Source organism: Cyprinodon tularosa, unplaced genomic scaffold (assembly GCF_016077235.1).
Source record: "Cyprinodon tularosa strain WSP-4 unplaced genomic scaffold, ASM1607723v1 ctg364, whole genome shotgun sequence".
Lineage (NCBI taxonomy): Eukaryota > Metazoa > Chordata > Actinopteri > Cyprinodontiformes > Cyprinodontidae > Cyprinodon > Cyprinodon tularosa.
The window spans coordinates 212915-232578 of NW_024039079.1; the positions used below are offsets into that span (position 1 = coordinate 212915).

Below are 19664 nucleotides of genomic sequence, written 5' to 3' on the forward strand. Positions count from 1 at the left end.
GAATCGATTAGGTTACATTCACAGCCTGAGTCGATGAAGGCAGAGAAGGAAAGACTAGCGCAGAAAAGCGTGGCAGGCAGCAACAATTGAGGAGATTTCTTAGAGTTTATTTGGCTTTTGACTGAGCCGGGCAGGCAGCAATGAAGTGACCACTCTCACCACAGTAGATACATAGCTTGCTTAACAAACGCCTTTGTCTCTCCTCTGGAGTGAGCCTGGTGTGTCCCACCTGCATGGGTTCTACATCTCCTTCGCCCGAATGAGAGGCTTGAACGGGCAGCGGTAGAGACTGGGGCTTAGACCTCTGTACGGGCAGCTGCTCTCTAGAGGGAGAACAAACAGTCACGTTATGTGAGGCAGAATAAAGTGTACTCTGCTTCCTGGAACTGTTTCTGGCTCGTATTCTATTATCTAATCTGATGGAGAGGCGAATTAACTCTTCGAGGGTAGCTGGTTCGTCGAGGGTTGCGAGTTCATCTTTAATGTGCTCGTTTAATGCCATAAAAAAGGCTCCTTTCAAGGCACTTTGGTTCCATCCGGAAGCTGCCGCTTTAACCCGGAAGTTAATCGAGAATTCAGCCACCGAAGAGTTTCCCTGTTTAAGAGTGAAAAGAGCTCTCGAATCAATAGTTTGGTCAGTTTCTTGGTTGAAAACCTGGGTAAATTCAGAAATGAAGTCAGAGTAGTAACAATTTAGGCTGTCGTCAGCAGAAAATCTTGCCTGAGCCCATTCCAAGGCTCTTCCTGTTAACTGAGAGAGAATGAACGTTATCTTCTTGAAATCCGTGGAAAAACAGCCAGGGGAGTTCTGAAAAATTAACCGGCATTGAAATAAAAATCCCTTGCAATCTTTCATGTTGCCAGAAAAATTTTCAGGGAGACTAGGGCGGAACTCTGAAGACGTCACTTCCGGTGACCTCGGAGGAGGAACTGGACCCGGAAATGGTTGTGATACAGCATTAGCGCTGTTCAGATAATTAGCACAGCTCTGTAGCATTTGGTTATGAGAGTCAACTAGACGGTATAACTCACGGAGCGTTTGAGTTTGTCCCTGAATCTGGGCATCCTGCTCCTCCAGTCGACGGGTGAGGTGATCTGCTGGGCCTTGAGTTAGGCCGCAGTGTTCTGTCATGATGGGTTCACTGGAAGCGACCCAAGAATGCAGAACACCACTGACGGACACAAGGATAAAAGTTTAACAGTTTTATTGATGCACAAACACACAGAATGTACGGGTTCTGGTTCGGGGCCTGGGTTCAGGTTCACTGGAGTCTGCGTGAGAGACAGTTCAGTTAGCGTAGCCAACAGTGGTTTGATTTCCGGATGCTACTGATTGTACCTTGAGGGTTCTTGAGGTTTGTCTTGGGAGAGTCTCTGTTGGTTCTGGAGAAGAGTTCATAAGCAGAGTCCGTTAGCTGCTTCAGCGTCTCACGTCTAGTTTGAACAGACCTTGGCTTTGGGATTCCCAGCTCTAGTCCAGAGCTGCTTGGGGGTTCTCTGTGAGTCTTCAGGTTTGGCTCAGAGGGTCGGCTCGGCAGGTTAGCTCTTCCAGAGCTTTCACAGAGGAGGCACAGGTTTCCTGGAAAACAGACACAGGGGTTAGAATCCAAGCTGGATTCAAAAGTCATAGAATTACTCTGAGGATCTAGGCTTAAGCGCTGACCAACTGGAACAACACTGCGGCGTTGAGGCAAGGTCTGAAGACAGCTTAAGTAGTGGATCCTCTGATGATCTTGACGAGCTGCAGCTGTGCATGAGGCTCCCTCAGAGGATCCACGGCGGACTCTGCTGGAGAAAGGTGGAATTTCTCCAGCTCCCAACAGTGCACAGCTCAAGGAGGCAGGTGCAGACCACACTGATCTGCTGCTGCACACCGACGTCAGGTGGCTGAGCCGTGGCAGGTTCTTTGAAAGCTTTTTGGAACTTTTGCCCGAAATTAAAGAGTTTCTGAAACAGCCAACAACCCATTCTGCCGTATGTTACATCTTCACATCCACATAGTTCGTACTTAGTATTTTCCTATTTTTATCTGTTTTACTGTTGAATTTTAATCCATATGCCAGTTTCTCTGCCAATGCCAATGCCCAGTGAAGTTTATCATTCTGTAGAATCTACAGGATACTAGTCAATATGTGATTTGATGTGTAAAGTGCAGTTTGAAAAAAAGAAGAAAAACGAATCCCTGTCCTTCAGTTAACACAAATTCTTGTGTAATTATTGCAAAAGAGGATTTTTCAGAATGCTGACTGTCATAAAATAACTGTTTTTTGCAGATGTTTGCATTGCAAGGGATATGTATAAGTGGAAAAAAAAAACAAAAACTGATACATTTAAACCTACATTTTCTGAACCCAACACTCCCCATTGGGAAGAAACCTCTGGCACAACCAGGTTCAACATGGCGGTCTTCTGCCGGACCAGTTAAAATGAGATGTAGAAAATAAGAGTCTAGGAGGAATGAAACTCCTTTAGCTGAAACTGTCTTAGCTACGATGGTGGAGGAGGGGCTGGAGGTGGTTTGAAACAGGGTCACCTGAATGAAGTCAGATACAGCACAACCACAGCCTGCGCACTAGGTAGCAGACAGGTTGTGGACCAGATGCCTTTTAAGATGAACTCTGGATGCTGATTGGCTTTTGTGGAGGCGTGGTTCAAAACTGATTGCCTGTACAGTATCATAGGCGGATGAAGGTGAGTAATCAGTTTATTCAGTTGAACTCCATTTCACAGTAAAGTGCACAACAAAGTTTTCTAATTTATTTTCAGCAATATTCAAACTGACAGCTCAAGGAAACTCAATTACATATGTTACATATTAATAACACTTATAAAACAATGTAATTGGTAAGACATAAATGTATAACATAAATGTATAACACACATATATATATATATATATATAGAGAGAGAGAGAGAGAGCGAGAGAGAGAAGAAGGATTGATATTTTTATTACGAAGATTTCCATTTTAGAATTAAACTTTAAAAAGCAACATTCTCAATGAAAAAAAATCATAATATTTTAAATATAAAACTTTTTTATTGAATATACATCTTGAAGAAGCACACACTTCAAAATATCTAGTTTAAATTTTTGAAAGCTAAGATCAGTTTAAGACACTGTAGTCTAGACTTAAAACTAAGAAATGGGCATTACAACTTTATCTTATCAAGGATGATTAATTTTTAAAAATACTAATGGAAAGATACTTTTCAATCAGTTTTTTACTGCAGTATATAATACATTTCTGATGCATTGCTTTTATTACATTGTAACCAAGTAACAAATTTTTTGATAGTTTTTAATATTTATATGTTTTATATTCACAGAGGGGTTTATACCATTTTCAATCAGAGATAAATATTGAGTTGTTTTGATAATAGTTTTAATCTGAATATGCCAGGGCTATGAATAATTTAGGTTTAAAATAATTTGTTGTGTATAATGGCTTTGTGTCAACAAAACTGTTCTTTTCTTCTTTTGCTTGCAACCTTTTGTACAGTGTTCAAAATGTCTTTTTTGAAGATAAATCACTTCTATTATGCAAAATTGTTTTATCATAACTTGTATTGGGACCTTTTGTTTTAAGACACGTAGCACTTCCCTTTTTGTCTAGCATTCTTACCCCTCAGTTCCTCTGGATGTGGAAGCAGTGCATCAGAGGCTTTGTGAAGCTGTGTCATGTCGTTTCCCAGGCATGCTTTCAGAGATGAGGAACTGAAAACACTCTGCTCCAGATTTGATTCAATTTGAACTGATTTGATTCCATTTATATTGAACTTAGTATTTTTTATGAGATGCCAGTTCATAACATGTCATCTAAATGTATTTTACAATGAACATTTAATCAGAGACAACTTAAATTTGATATGTTGCTGATGGAGCGACAATGTCTCTTGGCTGCCCTGGGAACACTTTGGGCTTCCCCCAGCAGAGCTGGGGTTAGTAGAGGTTTGCGAGTCAAGCCCCTGTGAAACAGCGCTGCCTGAGGGGCAGCAAATCAGCTTTCAGATCCAGAGAACCCATGGTGTTACAAAAGTTTTAGGACCTTTTTTTCCATAAAAACATTTACAGAAATTGCAACAGTTTTAGCAATGCTACATGTTATTGTTATGTATGTTCTTACTATTTTTCTATTCTTTAATTATATAGTTATCACAGGCTGAGTATTATCTTCATCTGCATCCCCCACCAGTTTTTTACGATCTACCAAATCTGGCTGCAACCCGGTGTTCCTAAAAAGTGGGTTGTCAAAGGCAGTTAAGCCTCCAGGGAGTGATATGGGTGCTATATGACGGCCAGACTTCTTGAACAGGAAGAGGGCAAAGCCAGCTACCACTGCAGTCCCAGCAATGACTAGCGCAGCTATTAAACCTGGGTGAACCCGACCTTCAAGAGGTTTGTCAACACCTGTAAAAATTGAGAGAGTAATTAAGGAGAAACAAAAGATAATTTGGCCAAATATTGAATACTGAATTTGGAAAAAGAATGACATACTTGGTACTGATGATGACACTGGTGGTAATACTGTAAAGAAAAGTGGACATAATCCAAAAGTACACAAATTAAAAATCATTTTCAGTTTAATCAGTTTAAACACCAGAGTTATAAACAATTGTTACAAAACTAAATGAAGAAGATCAATATCATCAATGTTTTTTAAACTGTGTATAAAATGCTATTCGGGTTTTTCCTGTTTTTTTTTTTCAGATGATCTAATATAGCTGGAAAAGACTTACATCCTTTTTCTAAAATTATAGAGAGCTTGCACTTTCTAAAATGGAGATTTCCACTTTTATATCTACTTATCATTAAAACATTTAAATAGTTAGTTTACTCACAAATGTAATATATCAATTAAATCTGTTAATGTAAAAAATCCAAACAACAAGATAGATACATGGAAAAGAAAAATATTAAATACAGGAAGCATTCATTTTCAATTATTTTAAATATGTTCTATGTGCACCTATATGTCCTTTTATACAGCATAAATATCCTGTTTCAAAATATCATAAAGACAGAACCTTTGATGTTTAAATTCTAAAAGCATGTACAAAAGTTTATTACTTGTGAACTGAAGAGCAACAATAATATCAAAAAATAATATTAAAATTAAAATATGATTAATCTGTCATGATTCTGATGTGTTAGTTTTAGGGTTTCTATAGTGCTTGTTTCATTGTGTCCCTAGGTTTTCATTTTTTTGCATGGGCTTGACATACCTTGTTAACTTTTGTGTTTATTATTATTTATAAGGTTTTTCTAAATTAGTTACTTCCTTTTAGGTTAGATTTCTTAGTTTTGTCTGTTCTTAGTATATTTTGAACCATTCTTGTTAGTTTTTGGTTAGATTGTTTCCATTGGTTTGATTGCATGCAATTGGTTTGACTACATGCAATTATTAGTCTTCCTTAGTTTTCATGGGCTCCTTCCTCTACAGGTAATTGAAATGATTCCCTTGGAGATGCATCTGTTAGTTCTGCTGTTCCTGCGTTCAATGACAGAGAGTGGATTTGCTATATTTGCTGTGATAAGTGGGTAAAAAAGTAGTTTTAGTATATTTTTATGTGGAAGTCCACCTTAAAAATACCGTCTGTGCAGTCAGTTCATCAAGATTATGCTCATGCCTTAGAATATTATTTCCCTGTCAGAGGCACGCAGACCCCCACATAGCGACTCTGCGCTTTAATTCGGAATCCCCAGGAGCAGCTACCTCAGCCCCGATTGTCTCTTGGGGATTTCCCCAAACTGCAGGCACCAGGATAATAAAAGTAAACATATTTTGCCTTAGTTGACATTTTAAGTTAACTTAGGCATTAATAAACAGTTTCAGTGAAGTGATCATAGCCCTCCACATCAGCAGTGCTGTGCCCATCACCCTGCCAGCTCGCAGATCAGCTTCTCTGATTGGTTGATGTGGTGTGTCAAGCTGCAAAAGTTAAATTCTTCCAACTCCAGCATCTGCTGCTTGTGACATTTTGAATATTTGAGCGAAGTTTCCGGTGGAAAATTATGGCTTACCAAAGCGTAAATCCCCAAAACAGGGCATATTATTTCTATAATTTTTAGTAAAGGGCATACATACACACATATGTACGCATGTGCCCATCGCTAGTTAAAAGCCTGGTAGAGCAGAGACACAACAAAAATATGTTGGATAATTGGTCCTGAGAACCAGGATTGAAAATTACTGGTTTGACCTACTGAATTTGTTAATCTTGCATAGACAGACTTTTTACACATTTTACCATGCATTTTAAATAGTTTTAATAGTTTAAATGTATTAATGCCAAGTTTTTGGAGTTAACTGAATTTTCATGTAAGATAACTTTGACACCTATTAATAGACATACAGTCTGGATTCCTTTTGGGCATACCAGTTCTTGAGACGGTATTTTTTTTAAATATCAGCATGCAGTCTGTGTGTGATAAGAGGTTAATATTGCTCTAGATTCCAAAGGTCTAATTATGACATTATGAATTCGCATAGAATATAGCAATTCTTGTATTCAGAAGGATAAAAGATGTATACAGTAAAACATTCAATAAACTAAATAAAGCTATACTAAGTATTAGACATTTTATTAATATTCCACTGAATATTCTTAGAAGACTGATTGAACTAAAATACTTGGAAATCAGATTAAATACATAGTTACATTTTACCTTTAGCAGTTTTGCAAATGTATGCCTTATCATGCCACCGATGCCCTGTAGACCAGGACCCATCCGATGCACTAATCGAACCATAGGGATTATCACGAGGTTGACCACTTTGCCAGTTGGAATAATCCATAACTGTTTTATCCGACCACAGCCATTCTCCTGGAGAAATAAATGTATTTATGTTGTTATCATTTATGCTTTAATCTACAAAGGACTCATGGGTTTTAAAAATAGATTTCTCATCCCAACCACCAGATTCATAACAAAAAAAAAAAAAAAAAAGAACAGCAGTTAGTTATTCATTCAGGATTTCTTATTTTAAAATGCCTCACAATTTTACAATTTTACTGTAAAATAAAAAAACAACAATACCTTTATGAGTTTTGAATAGCCCGATCCAGTATGATGTGTGCGTGTCTTTAAATGTTCCAATGTTGCTTTGTATGAATTCCTGTTCATGGGGGTCTGCGATGCTGGCAAGAACTCCACCTTACAGTAACAAAACAAACCAGTCATTATGTTTGTGGGTGCCACTTAAATGTAACCTACTAAAAAATAACTTATGCTGAAAATACCTACCATGTGCTAAACAGCTGGTAGATGCATCTGGCCACTCTTTCTCATCAGAGAAAAATAAGTAACAGAAACCTCTGTAAGGTTTCCAGAAATTGCGCCGCAGAGAGGTACCTTGATCTGGGTCCTCTGGACAAATTCCGGGATAGTCCTTTGTGTCATCTTTTGGTGGTGTGTCTGTGTGTTACATAAATGGGGTTAAAACTGATCCAAAATTACTTTTAAAAATTTCAATAACATATAAATAACTAAACAGCAAAAGTTTCCTGGGATGTAGGACTTTGCCCTGAAACTCCAGGGTTGTTGGTTCAAGCCCTGGCTCCTGCTTTTAATGTTGTTGAGTCCATTTCACCAGCATTACCTACTCATGGTGGTCAGATGCCTTGGTGGTGCCGGCGTACGGCAGCCTTGCTTCTATCAATGAGTCAGGACAGTTGTGGCTACATTAGCTTGTGTGCATGAATGGGTGGGTGTCTGAATGTAATGTAAAGCACGGGTCAAGACTCCTGACACGAAAAAGCACTATATACACTGAAAAGAATTTAAAGTATCATTTACTAGAAAACGCTAGGTAACCTTTTCCTCATCGAAATTCTTTAGTAATTTTACTCAATAAAATCTAAGTTGATTTTACTGACTAAGAAGAAATGATCTGACCAACTCAAGAAGATGTTGCTACCAAATGTCTCTTCTCGGTTATGATCTGGCATGATTCCTCCTCCTTAATTGTTTATTTCATTCACCTGCCACTCCCTTCCTGCCGTAATTATCATTTATTTCATTCACCTGTTTTCTCGACTTTATATTCAATTCAGCCTGAGCATTTGCGGTCAGATCATTGTTTGTTTTCTGTTTCTTTTCTGTTTTAGGCAGTTAGTCAGTTTTTCTAGTTCTTTTCATGGTTCCTAGCAGCCAGTGGAAAGAGAGGGTTTTGTGTGTGTCTTGTCTCCTAATCGTGTCCTGATCCTTCCCCACGGAGTCCTCAGGGTTTTGGCTCAGTACGCGGAGAGGATCAGTTTTATTCCCGTAAGCCTGGCTCCAAGGAGGAGACCAGTTTAAAGTTCTGCTCATCCTGGTTCAACATCTTGTCTCTGTTACCCTCAACCACTGAGCCTGCCCGTCTGCATTTGAGCCTGTTCTGTATCTGTATGTGACGCTTGGTCCCGCTTCTGGATAGGGTTGTCACGATACTAAACTTTTCAACTCGATACCGATACTAAGGAAAATATTCGATACTCGATACCATTTTCGATACCTCAAGAATAAAAACTCCAAATTTCAAAAGAAATATTTTGATTAATAATTAAAATACAATAAATAAACACAATAAACAATAAGCACAATATTTTGAGGTTGTATGCTGTGCACAATATTAAGCAAGCTTGATAAAAAAACTTATTAAATTAAAATTAAGTTTTCCTTACTTAGCTATGCTTTACCCACATAACAATGACACTAGCCAAACCAGTTAAGAAACAAAAATAATTCTCAGCAGCTGCACCTGTTACAAAAAAAGTCTGAAACTAAAAGTTGCAAAGAATTATTCAATCACACAGTGTTCTGAAAGTGCATTGTCCTCTATTCTGCACTTTAGATGAATGACTGTGTAGGTGCCACTGGTGGTGGCACTGTATCGATACTTTTGAAAATGAGTATTGTATCCGGATACAACGTTTCAGTATCGATACTTTTTTGAGTATCGATACTTTTGACAACCCTACTTCTGGACTCTGTCGGACTCTGAACCTGCCTGGTAGCTCTGAGGATTCCTGGAAGCCTGGATCCAACTGTTCCTGTCTGGTCTGGCTTCCCCTGACTCGGCTTCCTGCCAGTCCTCCAGAGCTGCAGCACCGGGGACCTTGCGGTGAATACTGGGTCCATCTGTCCCTTTTATGACATTAGCAACTAAGATGTACTTTTGTTTTGCTAGTAAATTTTACTCATCTCATTTTATTCATTTCCAAACCTTTTCTATTTCTGAAACTATAATGAGTCTAACATTTGTGGAGTTCTGTTTGAGTTTCTTTTTAGTTTTTCAGTTCACTTCGATTTGTGTTCTGTGTATTCTTGTTCATTGGTTTCTTTTCCATTTTGTTATATTTAAGCAATGTCGTATTTGTATGTTGCACACATTTATCTCCTTGTGCCAATCTCCTTTCCCTTAGCTCCTTCTAGTTACTTCTGTCTACACATGCTCCCTACAAGTGAATTACTCCTCCCATTGTTTCTGTCTCGCAGATACACCTGTTGAGTTACTCCTTGCTGGTTCCTTGTCGTTTCTTGGCCCCTTTTGTGTGTTTTCCCTGACGTCTTCTGGTTTTTGGTTTTGTATTTTTTTGGGATTTTTACTTCTATTGCTATGTTTTGGTAATTAAATCTGCAAGAAACCACCTCAGCCTCCATCTCTGCATTTGACTCCTCTGAAAACCTCCACTCAAACTGAACTCAACATGGTCAGGCAAGGAAATAAGCACCAAGTTTACTCCTAATGTCCAAGTACATTTTACTTGCATCTGTTAAGTTGGGAATTTAAATTGTTTTACGAACATTATTTGGTAAGAATAATAAACTCAAACACATTAAATAAAATGCGTAATTTTGAAGTAAAGGCACTTATATGGTAATTTGCAGTAAATTTGAAATAAAAACCAAAATACTATTTACAGGACATAAACGTCAAATTCTTTCAGTGTAAGTACAGCCCATTTAAATAAAGGAGAATGTAAAGAGTTTATGTCAACTAATTAAAGGATGCACATTGTTTTCATATTTGTCAAGTGGAAAGAAATTTTCCTTTACCTGTGGACTTCATGCAAACGCTGCTTATGTTCCGATTGCAGTTATCAGCTTTCCATTTTCCATCTACATCAACATAGACACAATTTCCTTCTCTACGTGGTTCTCTTGGACCCCAGTATGCAGATGTCATTGGCCAGCCTTCAGTGTATCTGAAGTAGTTATTAGTCTAGAAGCAAATAAAAAAAATTAAAATTTCATCAAAATTATTAAAATTGTAGAAGATATTTTCACACAAACTTCATCAATATCACTGTCAGATGACCAAACATCACATGACCTTAGTCCTCTCTGGCTAAGAGGACAAAGCTTCATAAACATGGTATTGCCACAACATTAATTCAAATCAAAAACATTGTTTGAAACCTGTCCCAATCTTATTTACACTTTATCTTCCTTTCATTTTTGGATAAAGGTTTTCTGTGCTATTTGCTTGTTCCTCCAAGTCATGAACTTTCAAAATCAATTCAGCCTGAGCATTTGCGGTGGTTTTAAAGATCCCCTCAAAAAAGTGTAGCAAAACCTATGTGGATATTGATTCCAATGGCTTTACACTGGGCTGGAATAGAAACTGTCCGTCTTACTGACATAATGACAGAGAGAGTATGAGGGGATGAGAGACTCCCAAATTGCCATATCAACACACAGATTACCATAACAGGGGCTTAGAGGATGAAAAACGATAGTAACAATATTAGTACTCCTTTTTAGGTTCTGTCCCTGTAACCATGTCATGACAGCATTAGATCTTACCAATTTGAGCAATTCATTAGAATCTACAAAAATTTTGTCTGATATCAAAGGATCTTAAGCCCATACCAGGGCTTTGTTGAGTCCAATCCATAGAGGACGATTGAGATTCAAAGCCAGCAGCTCAATGTAGGCCTGTGTCCACTCAGTTCGAATGCTAGCCAGCTTGGCACCATCAGCCTCACAGTTCTTCTGAGCTGCATCCCAGTTCATTTGCTGAGGAACAAGATTGATGGAGTCATTAATTATTTTGAAGTAGTCGTCAAGGGTTGTTGGTTCAGAGGGATCCTGTAGATTTGGTTCTGTTTTAAAATGGAAATGAAAAATACATTTCTTTTTTGTTTGTTTTTACATATAATACCCAAAAACATCATAGCAAAAAAATTTATTTTAGGAAGCTGTTCTTTTTTGGGGGCGAATGACATCAAAACTTTCTAAAGAAAACATTCAGTTCTCAAAGTTAAATGATTGATATCTGACAAAGAGCTAATTTTGTTTGTCACTTGGAATTTTCTTCTCATAATTTACTGCTGCTTTATGTCTTAGCTGAAACTGAAAATTAATAACAAGGCAGAGAGAATTCAGTTAAACCCTGACTGAATTCTGATGGCCGAACACATAGGTGGAGTTATTCAAATTAAAATTGCCTTTCATTATTTGAGAAATGAAAGCATGATCAACTTTAAAAGTGTTTTATCTTACCAACATCTTTTAGACATACAAATCCATTGGTGTCATTGCATGACTTGGGTATCCATTTTCCAATACCAAGTGAAGGATTAGTGTTGATCACTGCGCATTCTACATCCTGTTGGACACAACCATAGAGAGACGTAGTTTTTAACCAAACATTTACTGAGTTAAGTATAGAAATGTAAAAAAATTCCATTTAAAAGAGCACTTACCTCAGAATGAAAGATCCGAAAGTACTAAAAAAATTCCAAATATTGAAATTGATTAAAAAATAGTCTTGATATTTTTGATCAAAAATAGTGGCTATTTAATTTAACTTTGAGTTTAATAGCTAAATGATTTGGTTCAATAACATGACATGTTAGGTAGTTCTCATCATTCTGTGTCTTTGACTTATCCATGGTCAAATACTCAATGTAACACATGCAAAACAAAATGAATGGTTTGTTTCTGACATACATACAAGTTTGAAATTCCCAAACCATAAAAATAGTTTGAAGAACAGGAGGAAAGTAAACATTGCTGTAATATAGCATATATCTTTATCACAATTTTAATCAATAGTTTGGCGGTGCTTGATTTCTTTTCTTATTGTCAAGAATTCTCCTCCTAATTGGATGTGCATGAAAAATTACTATAGAGTTTGCCCCAGGAAGTATATTGGGTAGATCGACTAAAATCACAAAATAATGAGAAACATCATATCTACTCTGCTTTGGACTTTACCTTTACCCCCTCCATTGTACGTCCTAAACTAGGGCCTAAAGGTGCCTACAAAGTCACATTATTTGCAAAAGAAATATCTTTTCTGTGCTTAAACCTGTGAAGTTTAGAAAGACTGTTATGGCCTTCAGTAAAATAAGTCCATACTTGTGTCATGGAAGGATCATTGTAATTCTTTGTCCTCTGTAAGCCCAAAATGTATGGACAATTCGTAAGCTCATTCCAAATTCATAATTTATGTACAGACTACATTGAAAAATATTCAAATTAAATTCAAAATATAAGTCTTTGACTTATAGACCCTTTTTCTGCCAACATCACAGTAACCCAAAAATTGTAGCTGGAGACAAAACAAACCAACAACTGGAGGTAAAAAAAAAACACTACAGGATAACCTATACAAGAGGCTTAAAATTGCATCTTGTCACTTTTATTTAATACCCGCTGCCACAGCGATGCAATAACCAGGAAGGTTAAGGTAAATGAAGCATTGTGTATCATTGGTTTGACTGTGATTTGGTTAAAGGTATTGTGGAGAATTTTTCATGCATTTTTTAAAAGACCCGCCCTCTCTACTATTAAAAAATATGTGCTTGGAAGAGCATGCACAAGCCCATTTCTCCTTGTGCATGTTCTATTTAAAAATTGACCAAACTTCCGCCCGAAACCCTAAATCCCTCAATCACTATATAGAGCGGGGACTATATAGTGGACTTCATAGCAAACTCAGTTAAATCACTGTTCGAACAGATGATCACTGCTTTTTTGCCCTGTTGGTCACGTAACTCCTCCACCTCTGTGCGGCACCTGTGCCATCTTTGTTATAAGTCGCTGCTGTCAGACAGTGACAGCCTATGGTGACAGCGGGTCGCTGTGACAGCAAAACAAATAATGCTTTGCGAGGAGATCTCTTCGCACAAAGCATTCCAGGATTTATCTGCCTCTTCTGAGGCCTTTCTTTTCTTCTCATACACTTCGTAGACACTTTTTCTCCTACGACTCTCTGCCATTTTTAAAGAATCGCAGTGAGAAAGGTGAGCTTCAGGGACTGTCGGAAACCGTAGCTCACCACACATATATATACGGCTGAAAGTGCACATGAGAAAAAACAAAAAGCTAGCTAACTGGGCGAGCACGTAGGACGGCCTTACGTAAAAATATCACCAGAATGATTGAGAATTAGGAGGACCACTTATTTAGATGATCCACCCGGAAATAACAGATTGTCCTCTATATTTAAAAGGAGAAAAAAAATCAAACAAAAGTTTCTAGATACCATTGTTTAAGTTTTCACACAGTTTTTTGACCAGCCCTCTGCAACAGTCACTATTTAAAATATGGCCTGTTTGAGTAAAAGAAACTGCCAACACCTGGTGTTGTCAACAGTGGCACTCAGCTTTGGGTAATTTCCTTCTAATGGTGGATGGATGGATGGATGGATGGATGGATGGATGGATGGATGGATGGATGGATGGATGGATGGATGGATGGATGGATGGATGGATGGATGGAAGAGAGCAACTTACCTGATCTTCATAGTCCTGAAAAAGCCAACACATTTTGAATCATCATAAAAGGGCTTTGAAATCTTACAACAAACATAATTAATAATAATATATTATTATATTATCATAATATGTTTTTCTCAGTGGTACAGATTAGGTATTGACCTTGATTAAGTAATAAACATATATTCTTTATTAGGTCAACTAGGAAGTTTTGCTCTTCTGTTATGTAGGTGGTTGTTAAAATTGTGAAGTAGTAAGAGACATGTCTTGGAACCATTAGTTATGCATAAGTAAAGGTGAGTGCTTTGATGTTACCATAAAAGGGTCTCTGTGACGTAAGAGTGTATATCGATCTCGTACCTATAAGGGAATACAAAATGTTAATGTTTTTTTGTATATTAATCTAATAAATGGTTTAATTTGATTTTTTTCAAATTAACAAGTAAAGCTGAAAATTTTTACATCACCCGATAGCGTAAATGGGGTGGAAATCTAGAACGTTCCTAAAATAGAAAACAGAATGTTACATCTTTTAATTGAACTTTAATTGAATCAATCAAACGCTATTTCTGACACTTTGAATTGAAAAAGCTTCCTGGATGGGAAGCGAAACACATCTTTAAACTAACATAGTCCAGTGGATTGTTTTTTATTTTTTATTTTTTTTAAATACATTACAAGTGCTTGTTTCAAATAGAAGACAGAAATCACACAACAATTACTTACAGGAAATTTGAGGTTGATGTATTTCTTTGGCCGTCCATCAGTCCAAAAAAATCCCTCTTTGTAGGAATTATGAAAACCAATCCACAGGTCTGTAGTTGGAGTGCTGACCATTTCAGACATTAAATACACTAAAAAACAGATAACAAAATTTTGATCAAAGATAATCAAAAATTTCTTTTAAAAAGAACAAAACATTTCTGTAAAGATTCATATGGATTTTTTTAATCATTTGTGCCAATCCATATACCTAGGCTTCACAATGAAATGCAAATTGCCAATAACTTTCTGTATTTAAATATATTGCTTACTTTACTGAAATACAGAGAAGGTGATGACGCTGAGCTTTTGTATGAAATATTAAAGGAAATACCGTAATATTAATGTAAAATGCATATGCCTTATTCTCTCTCTCTCTGTCTTTTTCTTTCTATATATATATATATAGAAAGAAAAAAAAAAAAAATATATATATATATATATATATATATATATATATATACAGTAAAAAATTTCAGTATTACATTCAAAAGGTAGTATGCGTTGGTAATGTTTAGGTTAGGAAATAATTGAAAGTGATTGAAAATAATTGAAAATCTGGTCAAGTCAAAGGAAGTCAACAGATGGTCCTCAATACATAATATAAAACATTCATTAATTTTCAAAATCTTTTGTGCCAAGTGTTTTTATCACACAGTCAGAAATATAAAACATCCTTTACTGGTGTATCATTAGCTTGTAAAGATTGTGGATGTATATTTTTTTTATAATATAAAAAGAGTTTGTGTAAAAAGTGTATCAGACCCCACACATAGAATGAACGGATTCACTTGCAACTGTAAAAAAGGGTTAACTGATGAATGGATTTAGGTTAATAACTTAAAGGGATAGACTTGTTTAAATCTATTACAATAAAACAAACCTTGCTCATGTCTTGAGGATATGGAGGCCAGGTTTCCATTCATGTCTTGGCATTCTTGCCTAGCTGCATGCCATGTTAGGTTTTGGTTTTTTATGATCTTGTAGCACTGAAATTAAGACATAAAACATAATGTACACCTCACGTGCATAAAAAAAAATACAATACAGCTTCAAAACAAAAATAAACACATAATCTAAAACTTAATACCAGAGGAACAGTTAAGGTAAGTTTAATAATTCCCTGTACATTTTAAGCAAAAAGCTTATAATAATACTGAAAGTGATTATATTTAGGATAGCATGTTTAGAAGTTAGAATAGAGTAGAATGCATAAAATAATAAAATAGAACAGAACAGAATAAAAATATTCAATTTCTTTACACTTGTAAATCAACAAATACTTGATAAACCTTATTGCTTGTGACATTTAGCATCTCAGTTAGAGGTGCTAAAAGTCTGATTTTGTGCTTCAGTTTTACTACCGGTATATCTTTTCAGCAGAGAATTTTTACCTTATAGTTCATCTTTTTCCAACCAGTTTGGCAGCTGCCATTTTTAGGCATTGTCGGGGCCACAGTAGCATTGACATGAGGTGAGCCACTGCGCTTACAAATAGATTTATGTTCATATCCACAGTTATAATCATGCCAGAACCCTGTAAAAAGTTACAAGTTAGAAAATATAACTTTTCTTTCTCCTGTTGTTCCTCTGTAAACTTGTAGAGATAGATAAAGCTAAACTGAATTTTAATGGACAAGGCATTTGTAAGCATTACCAAATGTGTAACAAACATGAACATGTCCTTCACTGTCAATAGTTATAAACTAAATATATTTTGTTAAATGGTTTACTACATTTTCAAAGGTAGGAGTGATAGAGAAAATGATAAACAGCATCCAATATGTTATTTATCTGCTGTTTTTAAGCAAAGTGGTCTTTTAAACCTCTAAAGCATACCTCCATTCAAATTTCCACTCATAACAGTTTTACAACATTTGAGTTACTTATATATGCAGTTGCCTACAAAGAATTGTCCTCTCCTCAATTTCTTTGCACTTAAAAAATAATAAATCAAAAGTATAAGAAGCAGTACCTGTTTAAAAATGCATCAAAAATAATCCAGCCTATCCTAAAGCCGAAAATCTTCAAGAAATAACTGCTGGAAGAATTTTAAAAAGAAAAACTTGATACAAAAAAAAAATTACTAAGCAGTAAGAAATCATTAAAAAGGATATTGGATTTTTTAAAGTCAATAGAAATGTTGCTTTTTCTAATATCTTCATTATTGTTCTGATTTGAACCTTTCTATAAAGGCAACAAAGGCAATTAAAAACAAAGAGTGTAAAAGATAAGTTTTTGTGAGTTTTGGCCAATATACTTAAGGGAAATTTATATAAATGTGAAATGAATAGTAGCACTAGTATCATGTAAGTATTGAGGTTTTAAAATAATTGGGCTGTTAAGAGTTTTTATAATTATTTTTGTGTTATTTATATATTTTTTATTAGTAAGAGCTGATTAGTAGCTCATTCTTTATCAAACAGGCCTACTTTCTTGCTTTTTTGTCAAAAAAATTATAAAATAAATATATCTTATTTATTATCACAAGGAAAAGCAAAAACCCAAATTAGATAAAAAATAAATAAATAAATAAAAACCTAAACCATGTAAAAGTCAGTAAACCACTACTGATTAAAACTGTTTTCTTCCATCTTTTCTGTTTCTAAAGTTAAATTTGAACCTTTTATTTTCAGGCTGGTTTAGATGAGTGTTCTTTGAAAATTGCATTTGTCTAAAGGTGTCTTGGCGTTGTAGAGTTTTCAGAGCCAATGGTTTATTTGACCTTTTATGGTCATTACTGATGATACTGATTAATCATCATAGATTGTCAGGGATCATATTTTAAAGAACATATGTTATAGTGAATTTGTTTATCAGTGTTTGTATTAAAATTTGTACTTACCATGGAATGTCCTCATAACAACACAGTTTTCATCAGAGTTTTTGAAACTGGGTTCGTCAACATCCCACATTTGAAAAATGACTGGAGAGCCATCCATCCATCTTAATACAGCAAAATATACAACAGTCAAAAACAACATATGTAACTAAAAACTAGCTAATTAGAAAACTTTATTGGATTCAATACTATAAATCAGTTACTTTCCATTGATTTTTAGTTATACATTTTTTGAAAGGAACTCACAAACAGGATGATTTATGGTTTTTTTTTTTTTCTCCCCAAGACATGTTTAGAATATTTACTTACTGAAATGATTTGTCAAGATCCACCGTCAGACCAATCCAAAAGGAACCCCACTTTTTGGATATCTGAACTCAAACAAAGGTTTATTTTAGATTTTGAATAAAGAACGTATATATGACAGAAATTTGCAAAGTAGTTCATAAGGTAAATCAGTTCTTTACCAGTTATTTGTGTAATTCCAATAAAAGGTTAAAAACACCTGGATTGAAACTTTTGATCTCCATCTAAAGACTTTTTTTAAACTTAGGACTTGTCAGGGAAAATTTTTCCGTGCTTTAAACTGTTCGGAAATGTGTCTTTTTTGACCTTTAAATTCACATGCAGAATTGACTCCACCAAACAATCAGATGTTACTACTGCCATTGCTGGCCTGGGAGACTAAGAGTTATTTACTTGCAAGAAGTATGAAATATTTTGAAATTGTAGGAAATACTTTGTTGAAGGTTAACTTCTCATTAAGTTTCATTTTTTATTATGTTACTGCTTGTACATATATTTTTTTTTTACATCCCGCTGCCAGCTCCTTTCTCAGCTTTTTAAATTCCTTTTCCCTTCCTGATGTGGAAAGTCAAAAGTCTGCTTGAGTGAAACTCCTTTACTTAGAGCTGTTGCTTTACTGTCTCTTTTGGTTTCCTTTGAAGACCAGTCATAACCTGTGTGGGGCAAGATGATCTGTGAACAGCTTTCTGCTACCTTATTCAGATAATCTGTGATGTTGGAGACTGAAACCTGCAATTTTAGATGTTGGGAGATTAGATTGGTTGTAAGAGTCTAGTGCCTTGGTTTAAGTAGAAGTGAAACCAAGACATCCGGACTACTGCTGTTTTAAGAGCAGCTCTCAGGTGGCCTGAAAGGCAAAACGTTTCCTTCCTTTTTTTTGCATTTCCTACCGAATAAAAGACCAGGTTTAGAACAACTTCATATAAATTACCCAATAAAACTCTTAGTAACCCCTTGTTAACGATGGAAGTAAGAACCATTTTTGAGGGATTTTATTATTTAAATTCCATTTAGTTTTTCCAACTTTAAAAACTATGATGGTAATCTTTAATATGAAATCCCAATAACATGCATAAAATTTAAAGTTTGTGTGATAAAATCTCAAAAAATTTCAGCTATATAAAGAATTTCAATCATACTGTACATCAAAAATGGCTAATTAAATAGCAATGAAGAATTTCATAAATATATGCTGCAAAAGATTAACTTTTTAGTGAGTTAAATTTTAATATAATAATTGAATAGTATTATTTCATGATGAGGTAAGAATAAACCTACCTGTTTCCACAGAAAAATACGCTCTGCTTCACTGTCAATGGTTACAAGGTCACCATGCTTCTCTTTGCAGGATTGTCGAGCATCTTCATTGGCCATTGTTTTTGTTTCAATAAAGTACTGATTTCCATTCCATTCCAGCCACCCATCTGAGGTACGGTTATAATCTGTTCATTTGCGATAACACATAATACATTAGATTTATTTGCAATTCTGATTTGTAGTTTCTTTGGCTAAGAGGACTAAGCTTCATAAACATGGAAATGCATCTGCATTAGGTCAAATAAAAAAACATATTGTTAACTAATCAAAAATACTTTTTTGTCTGCTGCCGTAATGCAGCAATTTTTAGACAACCATCGAGATCTAGTATATATACAGTATATATATATATATATATATATATATATATATATATATATATATATATATATATATATATATATATATATATATATATATGTATATGTATAGTTCAACCTGGAGAGACTCACACAGATAAAAGCTGCAATTTGAATTCCATTTCAATTTATTTATACAGTTAGCATAGAATATTGGTCAAAAAATTTTCTATCCAAGGGAAACCAGTTGATTACATGCACTTATCGACTCTGCACTCCCTCACACTGAGCATGCATCTAACTCCCTTTTAACAGGAGGAAACTTTAAACAGAACCAGGCTCAGTTTTTTCAGTAGTTTTTCATCATGTTTCTATCTTTGTTTGCTTTTACTCTGCTACTAATTTTCTTTATTTTAACAGCTATCTAA

The 19664-nt window shown here is 35.5% G+C and overlaps 1 protein-coding gene across 1 annotated transcript in view; it reads right to left on the bottom strand.

Moving 5' to 3' along the window:
* Positions 1-4051: 4051 nt before the first annotated feature.
* Positions 4052-19664, bottom strand: part of LOC119790451 (macrophage mannose receptor 1-like) — a 28202-nt gene continuing 12589 nt past the window's right edge. The window contains exons 17-33 of the mRNA XM_038295975.1: positions 18899-19062; positions 17624-17685; positions 17318-17418; positions 15867-16009; positions 15356-15461; positions 14437-14564; positions 14178-14213; positions 14026-14070; positions 13729-13743; positions 11489-11594; positions 10856-11088; positions 10040-10205; positions 7247-7417; positions 7040-7156; positions 6668-6826; positions 4496-4525; positions 4052-4408 (exon numbers count right to left, since the gene is read on the bottom strand). Of these exons, the coding sequence (XP_038151903.1) occupies positions 4143-4408; positions 4496-4525; positions 6668-6826; positions 7040-7156; positions 7247-7417; positions 10040-10205; positions 10856-11088; positions 11489-11594; positions 13729-13743; positions 14026-14070; positions 14178-14213; positions 14437-14564; positions 15356-15461; positions 15867-16009; positions 17318-17418; positions 17624-17685; positions 18899-19062 (2048 nt within the window). The 3' untranslated portion in view covers positions 4052-4142. The remainder of the gene's footprint in view (positions 4409-4495; positions 4526-6667; positions 6827-7039; positions 7157-7246; positions 7418-10039; positions 10206-10855; positions 11089-11488; positions 11595-13728; positions 13744-14025; positions 14071-14177; positions 14214-14436; positions 14565-15355; positions 15462-15866; positions 16010-17317; positions 17419-17623; positions 17686-18898; positions 19063-19664) is intronic.